The sequence below is a fragment of the Echiichthys vipera genome, assembly GCF_963691815.1.
Source record: "Echiichthys vipera genome assembly, chromosome: 4".
NCBI lineage: Eukaryota > Metazoa > Chordata > Actinopteri > Perciformes > Trachinidae > Echiichthys > Echiichthys vipera.
The window spans coordinates 26,693,796-26,718,384 of record NC_139829.1 but is presented as its reverse complement, the minus strand read 5'-3'; the positions used below and the strand labels follow the sequence as shown (position 1 = coordinate 26,718,384).

General features: G+C 41.2%; 1 protein-coding gene across 3 annotated transcripts in view; it reads right to left on the bottom strand.

Moving 5' to 3' along the window:
- The window catches only part of pbx3b (pre-B-cell leukemia homeobox 3b), a 57,124-nt gene extending 32,923 nt beyond the window's left edge, over nucleotides 1-24,201 (bottom strand). For all 3 annotated transcript variants that reach the window (XM_083911919.1, XM_083911920.1, XM_083911921.1), the window contains exons 1-2: nucleotides 23,936-24,201; nucleotides 23,247-23,320 (exon numbers count right to left, since the gene is read on the bottom strand). In XM_083911919.1, the coding sequence (XP_083768045.1) occupies nucleotides 23,247-23,320; nucleotides 23,936-24,183 (322 nt within the window). In that variant the 5' untranslated portion in view covers nucleotides 24,184-24,201. The remainder of the gene's footprint in view (nucleotides 1-23,246; nucleotides 23,321-23,935) is intronic.
- Between the last annotated feature and the right edge of the window lie 388 nt (nucleotides 24,202-24,589).

Sequence of the window (24,589 nt, the reverse complement as noted above, 5' to 3'; positions counted from 1 at the left end):
GCCAGGATTCACTTGAGCCAGGTGTGCTTTTCACCCAGACTGTAACTTTTATGGATCGATAGGCTGCAGGAAAAAAAATTGCTAGTCTGAAACTTTAGGCGATTACCAGTGATTACCCTGGCATTCAGAGGCACAAATACAAAGTCAGAATTTTGAGGAGAAAGAAGGTGATAAACACATTTCTTTTTAAAACTGGATAACTTGTTCTTGTAAGTTTTTCTTTGCTGTTTCTGGAATATGGGTATGATGGTTTGCCGCTTTTATGTTTATTCTGCAGTTACTTTAAAAACTAGTCTCTAAAACTCCTACTTGGCTGTAATAAAATATAAATGTATTGTAGTATTGCTGAGAGAAAAACCTGAAATGAAGATAACAACAACTGGATGATGCTTTTGTGTTGTAGATATCTTCAGATAATGACTTGATGAGGATTACCAACAGGGAACTACAAATTACTGTAACATTCCATTTTGATATTATTATTGTTATAATTATCATTCACATTTTTTATATTAACAGCATGAAAATGCAAGTCACATGCAACTAGTTGCACTGTTAAACCAACAATGAGCAGTTGTTTGTGTATCAGTGTCACTTGCTCTCAGCACAGTATGTGAAAAAACTGTGCTGTTGTAAACAGTGACTTACACCACTAAGCCACTCTGGATAAGAGGACAACAGACAGATATGTTGTTTATGTAGTTGGTAAAGCCAATAATACCAAAACCAAATCCCATTCTACTTTCTAGGTATTTCTGGAAAGTTTTTACAAATTGCACCCTCAACGTGTAAACAGCAGATTAAGACAACAGTAAATTATCTTAAAAGTACAATATTCTTGATAACCGTACAATAGAAAGCCGTAGCTGCTTAGAAAAACATAGCAGTGAAATTTAATGGTTTGTGATTAGATCCTTTGACATGACACAAAAAAACAGTCTGTGAGTCCTCCCTTTACTATATAATATGTTTCTTAAGCCATTTGCTTCAAAATGCTCCCTTCCGCTGAAATGTAAGACACAATTATGCAGATATCAAATAGCAAACTTTTGCACTGATTAGAATCACGATTGAACCATGTGCTTTTCAAATGCAAACACGCAGATGTATATTTCTTTCCTCGCTTTTCATTTCCAACTTGGTTCCTTTTAAACTCCATGCTGTCAGCAGATGTCCTTCCAACGGAGACAAAGAAAATGAGAGGGGGCTGGATATCATCAGCATAGAAATGAGCCTCCTCTCGATGCCCCTTCTAAGGCACAGCCACAGCGCCGCTCCAGCCACTGCACTACCTTTTCAACTTGCAAATGACAGTGTCACCAAATGCTATCCTTCCATCAATCAAGTCGAGGGGGTCATGAATATACAAAAGGCAAAGCGGAGACTGGCTGCCTCCCGCAGCTCTACTTGGCCCAATTATACAGGCTCAGCTTTCTCCTGTGAGCTTCCACTTTTTGTTTCAGTCTAAAGGGTACAGTCCTAGGCAGCCCCAGGCTTAATCAAGGTAGGTCACGCATACTGGACCTCTCAAGTGGACTGCAAATGCAAGTTAAATGTGGACACCAAATGTCATCTTTCTTTTACATCATTACTGCTGCGGGGCAAAGACAGCAGGGGTCAGTTCGGCACCCCTTTTTCCATGCACACTGCCACATCCCATGTACTGAAACCCTCCTCTTTACCCAAACACAAGACCAGAGCACTAGGCCGCTGCAGCCCCCTCCTCTCCACTCTCTGTGGCAGCCTGCTTGCCCCTTTCTTTACCCCAGCTGTCAGATCATAGTAGTGAATTAGCATTCTAACGGATACGCCTCAACCCGGGGATGAATTAGCACACAGGAGTAACTAATGACCTCCCTGCTGAAAGTGGACCTTATAGTCCACGGCACAGCTGATCAATACCACTGCTTCGGCTCAGCTTATCCTCTCTTTTCTTCTCTTTAGGTTTCAGTGAAAGCCTTTCACAGCCTTAAAAAAGATATTAAAAAAAAAAATGAACTGAATTATCACAAGAGTAATATGTGTCACTGCTTATTTAAACAAAATTAAAAAAAAAATGAAGCTTGAAACTCATTAATACACCTGAATGGTGACTGCTGAAAACAAAGTGCATCAGTCAATACCGTCTCATTGTTACGTATTCATTGTGATGGAGAGTGTAAACAAGGCAAATCCATGTGTTAATGTAAGTAATGTTACCTGATAGCATCAATCACTGAATACAGCAATTGTGTTCTTGCTCTGTGTTGACAAAGTATTGCGAGAGCTGACAAATCAATCATCTCATTAAAACTGATGATTCTAAATGGTTTTGATGAGTGTGGCACTGATGCAAAGGTTAGGACCATTTTGTTACATTGAAAGCCGGCTGGTTGAATGAATGTGTTATGAATTTGTATAAAAGTGTGACACTGATGAAGCAGGACTGGACTTGAAGAATGACTGATTTCTGAATAAACTAACTATATAATAGCCATTTTCCACCTAAGTCAATGACAGTATATACTGTAAAAAAAACATGAAAAGAACTCGCTGTCAGTTTTGTTTATCAGAATTTAAGACCTGCTGAAAACAAATTTGCAGATAAAATATGTTCACACTCGAAATAGATGCGACAAGCAGTTTTGAACAAGCTTTGATCAGCTTTTTTGATGTGTTAATGTGTCAGCTGAGGCGCAGCAATCAAGCCACAATAAGTCTCAGAGGAGTGTGAGAAAGCAGAGGGTTAATGTGGGCCTACGGCTGAGAAAATAAATTACTCTAAATATGTAAGTGGACGTTGGAATGGGCCCTGTAAGAGCAGAGTGGGTTTGGGTAAACCAACAGTCTGTCTGCGGTAATTTATAGAGAGCTATGATAAATACTATTTGTCCATGACAGTCACATGAAATAATAAACCATGGATGGCGATAAACATTACTAAATCCTGACACTATTGATTTATAATGTCTAACAGTGACATCCAACCAAACATCTGACAGAAACAATGCCAGGGCTTTAGGAGCAGTTTGTCAACTATTAATTCTGTCAAAGGGGGTTTCGCTCTAAGCCGAGTGAGCTTGTCTTGCAGTTGTCAATCCCTTTGCTGGAAACGACTGCAGCACGTCCAGGGGAGGGGTAAGGGCCCTAGGCACTGCTCCGTTAGCCCTAATTACCCCCATCCCTGCTTTGGCAACGACAAGACCAGCGTCTATTTAAAATGCATGTTAATTATGCAAATTATTAATTGGGCTGGTGCTTGAGGATTTGTGTTTATGCCCGGATTAGAGTTAATAACTGTATCAAGCTAAGTTTTAAGCCTGACCTATGACAAGTAATGCTGAGGTGCTGAAAGGGATATTTTCCAATACATTACCCTCTCTTCTCTTCCAAGTCCATTCCCCATTACAGCAGGCTGAATAAATGACACACAGATACTCCTACATCGCAACAAGAACCAGACAGCTTGGATCCACACCGTGCACTGTACAACATCATACTACACTGCTGCACCACAGTGCTTTGTTTAACACTCTCATGGAAGTATTATAGTTTATATTTGCTGGTAACTACTATGCACACATGAGCGCACAAAACGCAGATCCCAAAATACACACACACACACACACACACACACACACACACACGGTCACATAAACAGTTGAGGGTCTTATTTCATGACAATCCAGGACTGGCTGTCAGGCTAATTGCACACACCTGTGATGGGGACCACACATGCTCTGTCACCACCTGCCATGGAGAAGAGTCAACAACAGTCTGCACTCTGGTCAACCAGTTATCATCAAGTTCAAGTAGATATCATAGGAGAGCCAAATGTTCTCTGTTCCAGCCATAAAAACCTTTACTGAACAACATGCACAGTGCTCATACCTACTCATACATCCTTACTGTACATAAACAGTACTGCACATACAGTATCTCCAAATTCTCCTTATATATGCATATGAGCTCTACATGTCCAATATAATTGTGCCTGTATGTTCATTAAGGATTTGCCTCAGCTCCACACAGTCCTCCACGTCCTGTCTGAGCTTGCCAAAACCTTTGGGAGCTCTGGGAGTGCTCGCTCGATAGGGTTAAGCTTGAGTTTGTGTGCCGACAGTCATGCATGAACGAGGAGCTGCTACACAATACCCAAGAGGTATGAAAGGAGTATCAACTGCCAAAACCTTGGTATTAGAAGAACAGATAAACACTTCATGTATCATTGTGTTCTCTCTCTATTTTCTTTTTTAAAAAAGTTGTTTCAGGTCAAGCAACCCTGTCTACTAGAAAATTACGTTAACATACAACAAACTCGCATTTTCAACGTATTTCCCAGCTACAGGCACACATTGTGAAATGGTTGCTGCTTTACACATGTGGTTATGGTTGTGAATTAAAACAAAAGTAATTACATAACTGTGAATGGGTATAAGAACATGAAGGGCTTGGTCCAGGCACAGTGTTAGCACTAGCCCTTGATATGATGATAGGTTACTGTTGAAGCTTTGTAAACGTTTGCTTCATTACCATTAGGTTAGCTAGTATTATTACGCCTAAAATATACCTGAATGTTGTGCTTATGTCACAGTATAGAAATAAAGACTAGAAGTGCCTTTCTGCCTCTCAGCATGCGTCGATACAGCCATTGTGTCGGGGTTCCAAGGCAGGTCAAACTGCGCTTCTTTGATGGTCAGAACCAGCGAACGAACAAAGACGACAAAGAATAAAGGCATAACTTTTCATAGGTAAACTTGACTAAGATGACGGCTCTGTTGATGCATTCGTTCCCATAGGCGGCTGTATTCAAGGGCACTTCTAGTCTTTATTTCTATGACGTCACAGTGCGAGAGCTAAAACGTCACAGTGCGAGAGCTAAAACAGCTAGTTTGCTGCTAGCTTGCTAAAACACCTACAAATTCAACTCTGTCATCTAATTTCCATCAACTCTGTTTTAAAATCCTCAATAACTGCTATTCTGGAGCATTTATTTATTTATTTGTCAAATCTGACGCACTTTATAAAACAATAAACAGACTGCAGAGCCTCAATGTCAACCAGTCAGCAGTCTTTCCACTTCCTGCCATGACTGAAATAGTTTAGGGCGCATTAAGCTGTTTTGCTCAATGGCCCTTGACCAATATAAAGAAGTACTGAGATAGCATGTTCTGATTTATGCCCTGTGAAGACATTATGAATGCATGCAAGCACATGCATGAACACCAACACACACACAGCCGCTGAAAAAATAAGTGAATGTAGATAGATAGATAGATAGATAGATAGATAGATAGATAGATAGATAGATAGATAGATAGATAGATAGATAGATAGATAGAAAACATCATCTGTGAGGCTAACAGGGACTAAGGTAATAAACCTTATAAAGGACAAAATCCTTAAAATTGCACATGGACCTCCCATTTATTTTCACCACAACCTTTTGTTTGTTGGATCTAAATTATAGCTTGATTAAAGTCTAACAGAAGGCTACAGTAAATCCTGTGTGAATGTTTGCTGCAGTTCCTCTAAAATGGGAAATATTGATCAGTATGATTTCCCTGGGTACTAGGGAGCTGTAGAGGAAGAGTGAGAGACATTATTTAAGGGACATGGAGCCTAAGTTGAAAAAAAGGAAAAGGGAAGAAAAAAGCGTGACATTATGGTCTATTCCCTGAAACATGACTTAGTCTGAGTGGCCTTTGATGGTAAGGCGAAAAGGTAGTTCATCATTGTCTTCATGGGAACCAGGGGGGTGGTTGTCTTGTGTTGATTTTACATTATTAATTTGAGGCACACAAGGTCATTGGGGGCGCTATAGTCATGAGAACCAGTTGTTATCTTAACACAGCTGTCGGGCTGAATCTGCATTGACTGATTATGCCATTGATTGGTAACACTGTGAGAAGGGAGCCTTTAGGATACTGCTCTGAATTCACAGCCTTTTCGATGCCATGATTGCATACAAACTTCAGGCTTCTATTTGTATTTTACAGTCTCTGCTGTGTTAACAAGCACTGTAGCTCCAAGAGTTTTGTATAAACATGTCTCAGACACCTTCAATCTGCTATAAGCAAATCAAATGTAAATGTCAAATTTTTGCAAACATATGCTAATGCAGGGAAAACCTCATGTGTGCGAGGGGTGGGGGGTAGAAACTAGAAACTAAATAGAAAATAAACATTACAAAAAGTGTGAAATCTTAAACAAAGGGGGTTGAATCCTGAGCAGCTGGCATGGAATGAACTCTTCTGGAGAGGGAATGCCAGTTTCAGAGCGCCCCGAGCATCGATTTGGAGCCAAGGCAGTAAACAGCTTTTATCAGCAATAATGATGGCATAATCCCAGCTAAAGAGGAAAGTAGCATATGGTGCAAAGCTTACAACTGCAATCCCAACAAAGTAGGGGGGATTTTCATCACTTTGTCCACTTGAAAGACACTCTGCCAATTCATTTTTCCCCCCCTTCCAAGGATAATAACCTACACAGTAAAATTAACATGACAGTGTAAAATACAGACATTTCCTCATCTGTTGACTATAAGGTCAGTATGATTTATGGATCTCCACAATGTCAAATTGTACTGCAAACACTATAATTATATGTACACTTTATAGTACATATATGCTTTGGTGACAAGTAATTGCCCTACAAGCTACTAGATATTCACTGTGGTTCTACACATATGTATGAAGCATGGTTGTAGAAAGCCATCGCCCAGCAGCAAATTAAAGATGAAATGAAAACAGGGCATACACCTGCTGACACCTATATTGAAGTCAAACAATCTTTGCTGCAATGTCTATATTTCAATTGTCAGTTCTATCCTCTTTCATTAAACCTATCAAGTCTTTCTTTTTGATCAGACAACCAAGGCTAGAAGACAGCTCTTTTCCAGGAAGAGTGCAACGCTGCCAAGTAGCATTCTAGACTGGCTTCAACCTCTGTCATTGATTTTCCTCCAAGCTGTGACCATTCATTGTTTGTGACATTCTCCTGTCGGCTCTTTAACACCCTTCAACCAAATCAATTTCATATTTTTGTCAATGCCTTGCAACTGGATGAGCCAGATGGGAAGGGACGTCACATGATTTAGGATGTCGATTTCCTGGCAACAATTTTATCTACAGTTTTTACAAGACTTGGAAAGCTGGCACGGTGGGGTTTATTTAAAGACATATAAGACAAAAAAGCTGGCATGCATTGTTGCAGAGCTGAAACAGTTAGTGATTAATCAATCAACTGATAGACAGAAAATGAAAGGCAAATATTTTACTAGTCCATTAATCATTTCAGTCATTTTTTAAGCGTAAATGCCGTACATAACCCTGCTCCAGCTTGTAAACTATGAGGATTTGCTGATTTTTCTTGTCTTACATGGTAGTAAACTTTGCATGGTAACACTGTTTTTCTGATATAAATGAAAGAAAAATCATGCTTCCAAACAAATATCTGTAGCATTTAAGTTTACAATAATCAAAGCTCAGAAAAGCATTTATTTGTCAAAAAAATGGTATTATTGATGATGATGATGGCAATGTTGCTATTGGTGCTGATTGTTTATCTAACATTTTTTTTTTCTTTTTTGAAATTACATATTTATCTATTAAAGCCACAGTAATAGTCATGGACATGCCAAAAGGAAAAAAAAAACTCTAATAAATGACTAAATGTATTCTTTGTGTCTTCATAAGTCTAGCAGGCCATATGGCTTTGCCCTCTATTATACTCCCAATAACACACACTAACAATGACAACAATAATAGCACCAGTGACCTTGACTTCCCGTCTGGACTCTAAGAATAATATTTGATAGCAATATTAAGTGCAATAATAATGAGATGAATATTCCCCATTTAGTGTAGACAGCTTTAGGACAAATTCTGAAGGGAGAGCTGCCTGCTGCAGCTACATGCTGGTCACTCTTAGTTGTCAGAGCTGATTTATTGCCTCCTAGCTGTTCAATTTCACATTTTGTCCTCGTCATATCCCCGACTCATGATCATTCTGCACTGACCCTTGTAGGGCAGGCAGGGAATATTGATAAAACAATTATCTGCTTGCCGTTCATTTGATTTTCCATTTCAATTACGGATTGGAGGAGGCAAAAAGAAAAGATTGCAGCATTGATTTTTTTTTTCTACCTTACAACAGGAAGGAGGCAGGCTTTGATGGGATGCTTTGGTGACATGGAGTAGAGGCAGGGGAAGTGTGTAGTAGCTGTAGGCGCCATGCCTCTCTTTTGCTCCTGCTTTGCTTTATGGTCCGTTTGTGAATTAAGTATGATTTAGCATGGCCGATCATTAGCACTTCAAAATGTAAAAAGACATACACACTTTGCGCCCCCACTTTTTATGTTATTCCAGACACATGCATCCAATTTGACAGAAGGTTATCTGACTGATTATTGATTTTCCTGATTCAAATGTGATGAGTGCAACAGGCCGGGCTCTTTCCCCATGCGGGCCCAGCATGTTCACGCTGCTGCTGACCTGAGGTAAACACTGTATGTGCCTTGCACTCTGGAGGCCAAAGGACCCCAAAGGTCATAGCAGTTTGTCAGTGACACCATTCCACTCTCTCCCCCTTTCTGATGGTCTGCCACTGTCTATTTGTCACTCTTAAATGACAACACAGTTGCATCATACTTGTTTTTCCTGAAGCACTGACACAATGCTCCACCACCTCCACATTGTGCGATATTGCACTGTGATGGAAAGCATAGTGGGGACGATCTGAAGGCATATATGAGACAAGTGCCACCATAACAGATAAAAATAGCCAAATGTAGAAAATACAGTAAGAGATTCAATTTGGAGTAAAGTGCATGTTAAATGCTGAGTTTCTGTAGAGCAAGTCATGTCAAATGAATCCATTACCACATAAAGTAAATAGATTCTTCTGTAAATGATTTGGAACATTGGTAATGGGTAAGGACCTAATGGGAATCCTGGTAAAATAGCCTTTGGGGAGCCTGGGAAAATCTGCCTCAGTGAAGTGGCCGGCTCTTGGCCAAAACCCTGTGTGGAGGGGAAGGGGAGGGAGATGGGGCATGGACTTCACACACATGACAGAAAGCATGGGATGGAGAGGGAGACAGACAGAGAAAAGTAAGAGAGAGAGAAAGAGAGAGAGAGAGAGAGAGAGAGAGAGAGAGAGAGAGAGAGAGAGAGAGAGAGAGAGAGAGAGAGAGAGCGCAAACTCTCAAGGAATCTCCACCCATGGATGATGCTAAGTTCCACTGTTGAGCATAATCGTGAAAAAATGCTGAAGACTTGAAAGGGCTGATGATAATGCTATTGCTGTCCAGTGATCCAGCACGGTCACAGGCAGCAGCAGCAAGGCACAGTGCTGTACTGCTTCCTATACACGGCAGTCCGCTTCGGCGAACACAGCGGCTCCCAGGGGATTTCACATGGCTGACCTTAAATAAGTTTGGCTTTGATCAAAGTTTAGCTCGATCGGCCTTGCTTGCTACAGATCAGGGGATCAGGGAGATGAGACCTGGGCTAGGAGGTCCTGGCAAAGACTCCTTCCCAAAGCTCCAGTGCACCCTTCCAACGCCGGATTATGTTGGGCAATTAAGGTAATGAACTGGCTAACGTAACAGCGCATAATGATCCTTTTTATCCTCATTCTCTAAGGTGCCTCTTGTAGTCTGTCCGACACAATTTTTTCTGTATCACTTAGCTTTGCATTCTATGTTGTATCTCACTGGTCTGTGTGTCCCAATGTAGTAAATTATATGTCAGGTAATTTAAGACAAAAGATAACCGCGGCTATAAGTATGTCTGTGCATTAAACAAACAGTGATCAAGAGTAAACATAGAACTGTTGATGTTTTTCGTATTTTTGGCAGCAAGGAGGGGCCAGAAAGGTGAGCACAGGCTTGATGTAGAAGTAGAAAGCACCTGTGCATACCATGGACATGCTCGTGGGCATTCAGCTGCACTGGTGTTCATACGAGTGAGAGACCAGGCCTCGCGTCTCTCTGTGTGGCAGTGAGAGTCTGCATTCCAGTTCCCCCAATCAACCTCCCACCCCATCAATGCACAACTTGTCTGCCTGCTCCCTTTTCATTTGAACACATTTTCTAGCCAAAAATTTCACTTCAATCTCACCTCATCTCTCCATACTACATTAACCCCTGGCAATTGCCTTCCAAATGACCCCATTAAGCTGTAATTGCCTCAGCAGGCCTGCTCCCTCGCTTGTAATTCTGTGCAGCGAACCCACCAGACGTTCCCCCGGCATTGTTTCATGTTCTGGCTCCCATCAGCCAGTTCAGACACTGACCCTCCCCCTACTCCCCCCCTTTACTCCTCCACCTCCTCTTTGTCGTGGCCAGAGCTGTTGGTGCTCGCCACAAGCAGTGCCACTGGCAGACTCTCCGCGTCACCACGGTGAGCTCACGCAGGAGGCGCTGTGCCATCGCTTCCTCCTCAATAGCTACACTCACTGTCAGTCACACAAGCACATACAGTCACTACAAGAAGCCCTAAACAAAATAAACCTCAACCTGGCTTTTGTCATTTCATAAACAGTGCACAGTGCACTTATCTGTGTGATTCATGATAGCAACAAAGCAAGATATTTGCCGTTCAGAATTTCTCTTCACGTGTCAATTTCAGGATTAATTGTGGCACAATATTTGTATGTTAAACCATGGTTTCTTTCATCACTTGTCATTAGGGTGCTGTTGGGTGCAGAGAGTACAGCCGGCGATGACACCCGCCGTGGCACCTCCCAGCACAGCTTCACCTTTTCTGTTCCCACTAGGGAGCTGATGTCAAGACTGCTCAACTTTTTGACGAAGGCCTCCGCGGATAACTAACGCACAAATGCGGATAGGTGGAGAAAGCGATCCTGACAGTGATGTATTGCAACTAGTTGCAGGTGTCAAAAAGAAGATGCTCTGCCAGCCACTGGCGTGCATGCACTGTATATATGCATGCATGCACACATCCGTGCCCCTGCATGTTTTTTTTTTCCTGAACGTCGGTACCTCTGCATATCGTGTATGTTGGTTTGTGCGCTTGCAGACATTTGATGTGTGTGCATGTGACTGTTTATGATGCCTTTAAGCCTTTACATGTGACCTGCTAGGGGGGGAATCGGACTAATAATCCATTCAACACTCCCTCCATCTCAAGCAGCACATCCTTCCTGCCGCCCATAACAGATTGGTTAGCTCATAAAGGCTCTCCGCTGCCACAGATTCACACACTGCCTCTGTCTGCTAGTCACCATATAGTATAATCACACCATCTTCTAACATAGCCTATATATTTTTTTTTATAGATTTAAAACACTCTTTAGGAGTGTGGAACAACATACATCAACAAAATACAGTTACATCGATATTCTCTCTTTTACACGTTATTTGCTATGATTTGAAATGTGGTTTCTAAATGAATTTTAAGCCTGAGATACACAAGCTTTCTCTGAACACATAAAGCTTCAGAAATGCTTTAGATCATTTCATTCTCTCGCTGCCCGTTTATTTAAATTCATTCTTTTTCCTAAGCAAATGTTCCCAGGAATATCAAGGTGTTTTTGTTGCAAAGCTCTAACTGATCCGGGGGGATTTGCTTCCAACAGCCTGTCTCTCCCTCGCCTTTCAACACAAAACTCTGCGCTCCAATCAAAATGAACCACCAGGGACCCCCCTTCCCTCCCCCCTGAGCTACGCCTGCTCCGAGTGCTGTGATAGCAGCCTCTCTGCCATTGATCGCGGAGTTTAGCACAGAGCACGCATGCCACTGTTAGCAGAAAAACAAAGACCTCTCTCCCTTTAATAGTGGCGCACGCCGTTAATGCAGCTAACGTCTTCTGTTTTCCCCTGCCCTGAAGAATGAATGAAAGAAAGCAGATAGCAATTAAAAAGGTTAACTAGGGTCCGTGTCTAGTCACAACTCATCTTTTTCACACAAATCTTTTTACCTCATAAACAGATTGATATCTTTTGGGGGGGTTGCACATATTCACTTGCCACAAGTGATAAAAGCACACATTCATGTCTTACTCATAATTGTGTTCCACGTTGCAAATCTAATTGTAGACACTGCATTCAAAAGGAAACACAGCTTTATTGATCCACCTAACACAGACCAGGAGGATCTCATGAATTAGGAATGAGATAAATCACCATTAACCCCAGAGAACCCAGCTTGTGGTCGACCACTGACATACCGCACTGATCTTTTTTTTTTAATAATCGGGATAATTCTTCCTGGCAAAGTATAAATATAACTCTTCAATGGATACAGCATGTGTCTGTTTATTTAATCAAGGGCTGATTTACTTGTGACAGAGAATAAATTCTTCTATTTTCTGTGAGCCTCTATAAAATTGCCATCATTTTTAATTAATTCTTAATTAAAATATATTACACCACAGCTTCTACCCATCTCTCTTGATATTCTAACATAATCAATTCAGAACCATTTACATATCATTAATTAAAAGCTTTCCTCTCTCATCCTTAAAATCATAATGAGGGCCGATTCCTCATTAGTAACCTATAAGGGAGAAAATAACAATACAGTAGAGAATGGATGGCGCATTCCACAGTGAGTCCTTTGTCTCGGAGTTTCTGAAAAGCATTTTTTTTTTCCTGCTCCTCAATTGGATTTAAGAATTACTGAGTCAATTTTCTAGACTCAATGAAAATAAGTGAAGCAACACAGGCTCCCTTAGTATTTATTTGTGCCTTCGTGCCGCCTTAAAAAGTAAAACAAAGTCAATCAGTGTCATCAGTCGTATCCAATTTGGACTAAATTTCATTTAAACTGCAGACAACTACAAAATAGAATTTATCATTACGTGTTCGCAGCTTTTTTTTTAACAGTGCAATATACAGGAAGTAATTATAAATGAAACGTTTTGTCCTTTGAAAAATAAATTGATCTTGTACACATTAATTTGAGCATGTTCTCTAAATAATACACCTGTGAACAATGATGCTGGACTAGAATAAATAAACATCCTAACCTTGGATGTTGTTTACAATGAGCCTGCAGGAAAAAAAAACAAAAAAACATAGCTGTTTGATTAATAAACGATTCCACATGAACACAATAGCCAGTTCAGTACTTGTTGATATGCCATCGGACTGCATAATTCAAGATCAGCGTACACTTTAAGTGCGCCTATGCAAACGATGGCCTGAGATCATTTATTATCCAGACCTCAAGAAAGCCCAATGGTTGTGCACTATATCTTTCCATCTTGAGCTCTCTCTTAAAGAAGAGTAATAATATCAAGTAATGATAGGTATTGTTATGCCGAGGATCAGGCATATCCTGATTTTTATCGCCTGTCTCTCACAGGTGCTCCGGCGTTACTTGTCAGGACTGCATGTCTGGGTCTTCCACATGTCAGATAAAAATCGCTGCACTTGGTGTTTCGGCAGCCTGACAGCAATTTATTTGAATGTTTTGTCACACTGGTGTTGGTGCATTTTGTGTGGGCTGCTCACCGGAATGGCAACAGCTCATAGCTTCCTGACACTTGTGCACACACACACACACACACACACACACACACATACTGCATGTGCTGCATGTCTACTTTGGATAATTAAAACCTGTGTATGCAAAAAAAAATAAAAATAGGCTGTTGTTAAACTGAATGTGTTCATTATTCTTTAACACTCAGTAGAGCAGGTGACACTGTGTCTGTGTTCGCACACTTTTAAAAATATGCATTTTCATTTACACCTCCGTGACCACACATACTACCCTATATGAACCCAAGATAAAATGTCACACCAGCCAGTAAACAGGATATGCTGAGGTGAATCGTGACAAAATACAGCATACATTTATAAGTAAATCGACTTAAAAAAAAAAAACACATCAAAATAAATAATGCACTCGATTCAAAGCGTGTTAAGCACAAATCTTGCTGTGATTCTCTGAGCTGACATAGGATATCGAGTAAGTTAATGAAATCCTCTCAAAGACAGGAACTCTATTTTTACACCATGATAATTAAAGTACGACAGAGTTATAATTTACATCCCTTGCTTAATTGCATAGGAAAAGTAAAATGGGAGAGGTCTATGAGAGGAGATTAAATGTGTGTGTGTGTGTGTGTGTGTGTGTGTGTGTGTGTGTGTGTGTGTGTGTGTGTGTGTGTGTGTGTGTGTGTGTGTGTGTGTGTGTGTGTGTGTGTGTGTGTGTGCGTGCGTGCGTGTGTGTGTGTGTGCGTGCGTGTGTGCAAAAATGAGCGTGTGCGTGCTCCTCTTCACTCAAAATGAGTGAACGTAAAAGAGCTTCCTGTGCATCTAAACAACGGGATTGTATCTTTTAGCATCGCGGAACATATCAAAGATTAGGTAATGAAATATGCACTGTCCTATTTTTCTGCTAGCAGGCCCTTTGACAAATCGAGTACAATCCAAAATCTCCATAAATCACTATTAAAGACAAGTATATCATCACCAGCGCATATATCTTCCCCAGCCTGACCTGTAGACTAATGAGAAAAGGCCCAGACTATCTTGTCTGATTAATTAATTCAAAATGTCGGCTGTTATTCAAATGTGAGGCTGGTGTTATTTGAATAACACTTGACAGCGACGCCTGAAGAAATAATTTCTGGTTTGCGAGACTGCTGCGGCATTACTGATGATGGCTCATGGAAATGTTAGAAGCCGAGGAGTATTTTTCCTTCTTCGCCAGTCCTCTCACTTTCCCTCCCTCACCTTCTCAGTCATGATAGCTCCAAGAAGTATTTCATTACTTCACCCCCCCCCCCCTTCACAATTATGGCTCTTACCGTTTTTTTCCACTGTCTGTCCTTTCTCTGTGTTTGTATTCCCTCCCACAGCCAGCCCAGATCTACAGGGCAGCGCTTGGCTCTGCTAGAGACATGCTGGCAAAGAGGAAGGTCATGGTTTTTACAACTGCAGCTCCCCAATGCTGACAGCCTGTGCTGCCAAAGTGACACACTCTGTTTGGCTTTCCCACGTTCATAGAGCTCCACAGCACTTTGTCTTTATCACAGAGCATGCCACACACACACGCACACACACACAAACACACGCACATGCACACACGCACGCACACACACACACACACACACACACACACACAAACAAACACACACATTTAATCCGCCTCAGCAATTCCTGTCAATGTGTAACAAAATGATCACAGGAACAGACGTTATCACAAAATATCCCAACAGATAGAAGTGGAAATTATCCTGAAAGGTGGTGCATTTTTCCCTTTTTTATTTTTTTATTTTTTGCAAAACCCAGTGGATTGGGGGTAGGGAAAAAAGACACCGGAGAAAGAAAACCATGGATGTACGTGCTAGGGCCGTGGGGCAGTGCACACCCCTCTATCGCTTCCCTCATCAAGCATGGATTCTAATCAGGGCTGGGGAGATATAAGACGCTCAGTCATTAAATAAATTAACTCTGCCACTCCATGCTCTCCTTCAGCACCCGTGAGAGGCCCGCCGTGCTCTGCATACTTACAGAGGCTCTGAGCATCACGCACCTCACCTTCACACCACAACCTAGCAGGCCTGCCATGACGCACACACACACACACACACAGGTTAAGAACTAATCTTGAATATTTAGAGAAGGGGAGAAACCACACCTCCTGTCCCTTAACAACTGATGTTCACATTCACGTGGAAAGCTTTTACATAATTGCATTAAAAACAACCTTCGGGATATTTCCTGCAAATGATGCAGGTATGTCCCACAATTTTACATGAAGAAATCTAAGCAACTGATAAATAATCTCTGAAGGCCAAAGCTGATTCACAGGAGCGGTGAGACAGCGTAGACATGAGGTTTTTTGAGGATCTGTGCAGTGTGCTGCCATTCATCAAGAGGAAGCAAGTGCAGTGACGAACAGTAAGAGAGCTCAGTGTCGGCTCGGATCACTGACACAAACAATCAAAGCTGACACAGTCTTCGTATAGCACCTGCCACTCCGGCAGCACAAATAGATCAATATGAGGGGAACTCGTTCCCTGTTTAAAACTCATATCCTTGCACCCACATCATCTTCCAGATGTAAAAAGTGCATGCTTAACACATATCAATCACTCCAACAGAGGAAATGCTTATTTGAGGGGCCAAAGTGAAGCAAATTCGCGGTGTCAGCAGAATGTCTGTTGTCAAAACTTGCCATTTGAATTTTCAACGGCATAGTGCAGAGACAAATGTCCTTTGAAATTCCTCACTTTGCAATTTATATCATTTTAATGCATGCTTTAATTCTCCATTACTAAGAGAGGAAGTACCTGGGAGGTTGGAAACACATTAGAGAAAGTAAGAAATGAACAGAAGGGTCTGGGGATCTCTCTCTCGTGCAGACACAATTAAATATTCATGTGTCTCCTCCTAGGACACAACAGATACAGATCATTATCATGGCAACAGCACACCACCATTTTGTTCACACATTTTGGCCCTGATTCAATGTGTGTGTATAAAATTCCATATGAAAAGAAGACACACAGGCAGATATTAACTCCATTGTTAAAAATAGAACTGCCTCTTTTTGCGTACGAATGATCACTTCAAATGCATAAGTTATGAAAAAATATTTATCCGTAATTATCAGTGTAATATTCCGGCTATTAATTATAACAGATGAAATTAGGAGCAGTGCGGGAATGACACGTAGGTATGTCTCGACATGGGACAATACACCAGCGCCCCGCGTTAGTGAATCATTCCAAAATTCATTACAAGTGCTCGGCCCTACCTGCCTCCTGCTTGAGGAAAGAGCATGAAAAGAATAGCAGTAATGTACTTTGGATGACCTCCACTTTCTAAAGAGAGGAGAAACCTTTTTTTTTTTTCCTTTTTTTGCTTTTCAATCCCCATCAAAGAGGAGCAAAAAGGAGGGACAGCATTCCCCTGCTCGCCGTCATTAATCATAGCTTTCTGGGAGCAAGCGCATATTAATTTCTGTCATCCCAAACATCATTTGGTATTGTTATGCCCCGGCTTAGTCCTCATTCACCAGCAGACGCCGGTCGCTCCTCCTGGTTTGAGGGAAGACAGGGCCTGTGTGGCTGTGTTTCAGAGCAAGAGGCCTTTATCCCTGGGGCTCTGACACCAATTAAGCCATTTCACGAGAGACGAAAACAGGGCCCACCGTTGCACTGTAACATGAGCCAGCACCTAGCTGCTGGCCCCTCACCATCTTTCCATTACATCAGACACAAAAATGAACTTCAAGGACTTAAGGAAATAAAAAGATGTTTACGAACGGTCATTCTTTACTGACAAAATTACAAAAGGGAGGAATTTTCAGGTGTTGTGCACTGATCACCACAGTGGCAGCCCAGCAACCCCATCATTCGCTCCTTAACATGATTATTTAAAATGATTCTAAATATATATTTAAATTCACAAACAATGAGGTAGTGTTTTACCACGGTTGATAAGAAAAACGCTCAGTGTGCAGTTCCCTTTATGTGTCTCTTTTCCCTATAGTTGCCTTTTGGCAGGCAGCAGAGTGGAGCTTGTCTTTGGGCTAAAGCAGAATAATGCAAGGTTTGTTATGAATTAAATATTAGAAATCTTAACACAGCAGCCAATAAGAATTATTTGCCTTATTAAAGCAGCAGAAGACTCTGATTAAAATTTCATTGCATTGCAGTCTTTTTCCCATTTCTGCCGACAATATATCATTGTAATGTATGAAACATGTGGAACAATGGCACATAGAACAATGGGAAGAGGGGCTTGATTTTCAAGCTTGCAAATGAGGGAACGTCTTTTTTTTTTCTCAAGGAAGAGAAAGGTGACAACAATGCATCATTCTGTTTTAGTCAAGTAACAAGCCGCGGACTGCTGCAGTGTCAAACTCTTACAAAAGAGATTCAAAATGTGTACATTTACTGACTTCTGCCTCTAACTCCTTCGTCACTTCATCGAAAGAAATCCATCACCTGTAGGAGTAACAGCTCCACACAAACACACGCACGACCAAAACAGTCTAAAGCACAAGCGTTTAAGTGCCTACAGAAAAATGTAAGTAACAGTATATCTGTCAAAAAGATTAAATACAGGAAAGGGTACTCAAGCTAAAGGGAGAATAGTGACAAAAGCAGGATTGTTTTCAGTGTTCGTGCACTCACAAATGATAGGTCATTTAGTTGTCCACATGTAATGTGTACAGAGTAAATGAACATCATGGTGTCTGCTGTCTCATGAGGAAAGCTCTTCCCTGAAACACTAGAGCTAATGAAATAGGGACCTATAAATAGCAGAGTCATTACGGAGAGAGGACTTGCTTTGCACCAGTCTTTCACTCTAACCCTTTTTACACTAATAACCAGCTCTATGGCATTACAAAGATTCGGCCATCGGGTGACACAGTAATGAACACCGGGACACAGGAGACTTGGGAAAAAGTTCATGTTTCTTTTTTTTCTTTTTTTTCATTTTTAGCTGTAAATAAATACCGGTTGTAGCTGGAAGCTGTAGTATATGCACTCTAACCTTAACGCTATCAAACAAAAATACACACACCTGTATATTTTGCAACTGTGTGTTTCTTTATCACAGGTTTGCGTCTTGATTTAATTTTCCTTATGGTGCCAAAAAAAAAGATTAAATTACTTTTTTTTTTACCTACCTCATTATATGAAAAGTGTGAAATATCAAAAGCCTTTGTTGTTGGCATTTACTTCATTTAAAGCAGTGAAAGGTCCATATTGCAACTTCTAAAAAAATAACATTTGGTTTAACTGTCTGAAAGGTCAAAGGTCTTTGACTATTCTGACACGAGTGCAGCTCCAGTGACAAGAAAACAAGTTGTTTCGTTCATTTTTAATCTGCATCTACAGGGGGTCATCGTATGAACTAGCGTCTCCCTGTCTGCTTCAGGTTTATATTTCCACATTCAGCGACAGACAGATGCCTAAAAAACAAAAAGGGCATGCAAAGAGTCTCCGACAGCCACGCTCCTACTGCTGTAAACTCATTTCAATCAATCCTTCCTTTTTGCATCCCAAGCAGCCTCTGCTGGCTGCCACCGCCTGAAGATAACTATTTCACCACCTCTGTCATGCCTAATTAACAACTCAGATGTACAATTCAGAAATTTCGCAATTAACCTACTAAAATATTGTTGGAGGATGCTAATTGTTATGCCAGTTGCCATAAAGACTCATTTGCATAACGTATGTGCAAAAAACAATTATGAGCTGTTGATCGTAGGAGCCCGGCAGAAAACGCTGGGAGCGATGGAGGGGGAGCGAGGGAGACGTTTGCAAGATGGGTGCTCGTGTGTGCAGATGGAGGGACAGTACTGAATCATTGTGCAAAAAAAAAAGAAAGAAGAAGAACAGATTTGAGGAGCCGTGTGTGCAGACACCAGGCAGCACCGGTGCAGAGGCATCTATCTCCACTGCACAAAAGCATTTACCCTTCGAAATGAAACTGATGTGTATACTCTTGTTTTTCCCCCCCTTTCCTCTTTGTCTGGCTCTCCTTCTTTTCATCTTTGCTGATGGGGAAATGGAGGGTATTTGGGAGCTACTCAGATAATAGCCACATCTTCTCCGGTCCCCCTCGTGCTTTAGAGGAGGAAGCACTAGTGGCCCTGCCATTGAGCCAGTCAGGAACCCAGCTGTGCTCGAGCTATTCGGCACAACACTATCTAGTCACTGCAGCCGCATCACTGGGGCTCTCTGAGACAAAAAGCAGCCAAAGTCAATTGTCTCTCCTGCTGAATAGCTTTCTGTTCTCTGTTGTGCATTTACTGGAGCTTTTTCTAGCACCAAGAAAAACGGTAAGGTAGAAAAATCAAGTCAAATAGAATATATTTGTATGTTTCCTGGCGTGAAAGAGGAATTATTTTATTTTAGCTGCAGATACTATAATAATAATAATAACAATAATGATGATAGAAATATTATTATTGATAATAATAATAATAATACATCTGTATTAATAATAGCAACCCAATTGGAATGAGAGGGGTCATTAACTTTGTCAGGGAACATTGAAATAAATGCTTACCTCCTCAGTCCTAACTCTATTTACTCCAGGTAATGCTTTTAGTCTGCCTTGCATGTGGTTAATTACAGGCTCATCCTGAACTGTATTTAATTAACACAGTCTTTCCGAGCTGAGCATTACATATAGCGCAGGCAAACCGATAAACATATATGAAGGCACGTTTAGCAATTTTCAGAAGCCAAATCAAACATGTGCAACAAAATGCCGACATTGGCTCGGACTGTGAGGGTAGTCCCTCCCTAATCCACTGCTTTAAACACTGGATCGCAGCATTTATCAGTCGGAATCTGCCACACACTCTCTCGCGCGCTCTCCCTCCCCTACCTCTCTAAACCCCCTGTTTCTGAACCTGATGAGTCAAAGGTCAGGAAAACAACAAGTCAATACGCAGCCAAAAGAAGCTCCATGCAGCTGAGAGAGCTGTGGAAAGGGCTAAGCCTCTCTGTGGCACTCCGTGATTTAGCCTGTAATAGTTTTCTGTAATCTCTTTCTATTGATTAAACCTCACATCAAAGAGGAGTCTTGCTACAGAACCTCTCTTTTCCTGGTCAGAAATACCATATGGAGGTAATCTTTCACCTTTGTTATTCTAGCCGCTCCCGCTGCTGCTGCTGTGAGCCACTTCTAAGCATGAGAGCAGGACAAGGGAGTAGCCAGCAGGATAAAACAAACCAAGCACTGAGGAATAACTGCAGAACTCATCTGAATCGCAGGCAATTTTCACTCAATGCTTTCATTGTCTTCTCACGCAGCCTACAGGGAAAAAGGTACATGAATGTTTCCTTTGTCCTGAAACATATAGAAACATGTGAATAAAAAAAACATTTTAACTGCAGTTTTTTTTATGTATGTTCAAATAGAAAAACATCCCACACTGAAGGACAAAGGACTCAAACCAAATCTCACATTTAGCTTATCTAAATGCAACACCAAGAAAATTTTGGGGGGAAAAATCCCTCCTGCTAAAAACACTCAATTTAGTGACAGGCAAATGACTTCATGCTGCCACTTAATCTCATTTCTTGCATAATGCTTTCTAATTAGCATATCAAAGTGAATTAATACTTCTAGGGCATTAGCAATGCAGAAATAGGTTGTAGCTCTAAAAGAGTGCCAGAAACTTTCAAACACCCTGAAAAGGTGTCACAGGGTCTTCTTAGAAAATGCACTTCTTTACCTCCACAAGAAAATCAAGAGAACGACTGTTCTCACCACTTTGATTCAGTCTCAAATAATACTTTTCATATAAACACGAAAAGCTTTGAAACCGAACCCTGAACTCACCATTCATCTGCACATGAGACAATAAGTCTGGATAATATGATACATGTGTGCAGTAATTACACCGATGATTCTTGGATCGCTTTCAAATGTATTATTAAAAGTCACTTTCAGCCAACGGTGGATCACATGGCTATAAGACAGCGGCAACCGTGCCATGTGAACGGACATGAAAGGGCCAAGGAAGCCCCTGTGAACGATGCTACAGGAGCCAGTGAAAGGCTCACTGTGTGCTGGAAAAACACGCCGGTCAACAAGGCCACCAGACCAGCTGAGCTCTGTCAATGGCTAAGAGGGGGAGGCTGTGACTCTAAACCACAGGTTAACCATGCACACACACACACACACACACACACACACACACACACACACACACACACACACACACGCTTGTTCTCCCTCTGCTCCGCCGTTTCATCTCTTCCTCACACACACTCATTCCTGGACACAACTCTCTCACACACACGTATGTTTATTTACATTTTTTGCCATTTTCATTTACTTTTTTATGCGACTTTGAGTGGCTTATTAAAACTTGCTTCACAGCAGAAATATTCAAACCGGAGCCATACTACAAGTTTCGATAATCAAACTGGTAAAACATCTAATTAAAGTTACTCATAGAGTCATTGGAAGAGAATTTTAATATGACTTGTGTCTAAAATAAAATCCCTTATCTAATATTTTTCCACTGAGGTTTACATTCGTCATTCTTCAGCAGTGAAAACAACACTTTCACGTCAAATCAGTGGTCGCGTACAAATAAAAGCTGGCATCTTGTGTGATGTGCGATCTGCAGCCTCTGTTTTTTCCTTGCTTTATCTCTTTCATTGTCTAAACTCAACAGGCACACACACACACACACACACACACACACACACACACAGAGCAAAGCTGAGCACCTCGGCCAGACTGTGGACCCTCAGCCTGCCTGTCGATGCCACCTGTGTTGGGGAAGTTCATAAACTTTTATGATCTCTCCCGAGCCAATTTCCTCATAAACTGCACAAAGGTCACAAATCTGACAAGGCATCATGTTTGCTAAATTACACCAAACCCACAGCTTTGTTTTCTTCACATCGTCTCTTTGACTGAGAAATATACATGTTACTTGGAGAGCAAATAGTGATGCACAGTAGTTTGAATATTTGAAGCATCTCTTGTTTCCAGTTCAAAGAACGATCACATTAATATACTGAGCGTGTTTTGTCAAAAGCTCTTAGCAATAAAAATCAATTATGTCTTAATTGAAGAATTTAAGGGGATGCAGTTTATGATTATGTCCCATGAACATTATGTCGGAAAACTGTAGAAACAGAAATCTGTCCGAACAAAGGTGACTTAAATAAAAATGTACTACACCAAAGTTTCAGCTATACAGTAAGAAAAGTTATAATATACAAAAACATGAGCAACTTTTCTTTTCAAATAAATTCTTTCAATGATTTTCTTCAAGCAGATTGTAATATTTGCAAGTTATCCTGATTAACTGTCCGCATTTGTAGAACAGGAGTCTGCATTCAATTGCAATACAATTATTGATTGAGAGTTTCATTTCTTGAAAACGTGGCGTTTTTTGCCAGGTTATATAGCGTGAATGCAGTGTGATCTCAGCTATGTAGAGCATATGCTACGGGCTTTCCCCGTCCTGTTCAGTGCCAGGGTGATGAGGGTGGAAGCTGGAGCGCACTTTCTGTTTAAATCCAAGCAACCACTACTGGAAAAAGATGCTCCTGTAAACAGAGAGGGGGGAAAAATCTACCTCTGCTATGACAACAGGACTGTTTCTGTGTGGCACAATGACATATTTTTTAACAAAGTGATTGATTCATTTGGGCAGAGGTCCCCTGTAAACTGGATGCAGGCTGCCATCGGATCACTGGGAGGCAAGAATGTCGGTGTGCTGTTGTGTCGAGGCTCCACTATTTTTTTTTTCTTCATATTCAAATATGTTTATACGCAAAGATCTTACCTGTCTTTTCTTTGATTTCACAGAGAACGCTGAAGAGTGCTGGTTTCATTCTGTGACAGTTCAGTCCATGTTTCCTGTTTCAGTATAAGACAAGATAAAATGAAATAAATTCACTGATGTTAGACATTAACAAGTAAATAGATGATTTGAGATATTTAGTTAAGTTTTCACTGTCATGCTTTGCAATGTCCCAACCCGAACATGTCTCTCAAAAGTAATTTGCTACTATACAGTAAGAAAATATATATAATAAACATATCTGACAATTAGGTTACACTCACACAGTGTTCCATTATAAATATAATGCCCAATGACAAGTCATTTATACAATGAGCCTGCTGACATGAATAACATTTTTTTCAGGGCCAGTTATAGTTTTGCAGATATGTGAACATTCACTAAAGGACATGTGTGCACACAAACTTTTTGAACAACACAAGCTCTCTGAGGCTGTGTCACAAGCAGTTTAAATAAAATGCTGTTGTTCCCTCAGTGACAACTTTCTCATGTGTTAAATCTTTGCGAGGCAGTAAATACACCTCAGTGTATGATTATCATTAAAGCCACTCCAGCCTATTGTTATGCATGGGGGAGTTAAGTTAAGCGGGGCACATCTCAATAATGATGCGTTCAGCAGTGTTTTGGGGGGGTGGGGGGGCGAAGTTAATAAAACATATAAATCAACCAACTTTGCTTGCGCCTCGTCCAGACTTTGATCAGTTATGGTCATTATTTGATGGAGAATGTCACCAATGTCTTGTTTTCTTCCGTCTCCGTCTGTCCCATCGTGTCCATGTGGAGGCGGCAGTGCCATGCCTCCTTGTACCGAGTGGCCAGCCAGACTGACACCGCCGATCGACTGCATGATCCGGGCTTGATCGTCCATAGTAGCCGCTAAAGAGTCTGTGCACTGAGCCACACAAATTGAAAAACTCATATACGAAATCGGTTAGAGCATGTGCCGCAGACAAGAATGATGCACAGCTGGTTCTTCAGCGATACAGAGCGCACACGTTTAAAAAAAGAAATAAAAGCCTATAGCGGTGATGTTTTTGCGTAAATCTTGTGTCCAAGTTCTCGTTGTCCTCTCGGGGTTTTTTTACGCGCGGTCCAAAGTGCCAAAACGCGTGGCTGTGTTTGTAGAAAAATGCATAAATGTTGTTTCTTCTTCTTAACACTTCTTTGTCAAAATTGAGGGTCCATCGTATCCCGCACGAATCCTCATGCCAATCTGTCTTTTCTCTGGGAATTGACGGGTGGTGTAGACAGAAACGCGTCTTGGTGATCTCTCATTTATTAGCGCTCTTCGTGGATTTCCCGGCGCATTCCTTCTCCAAAATGTC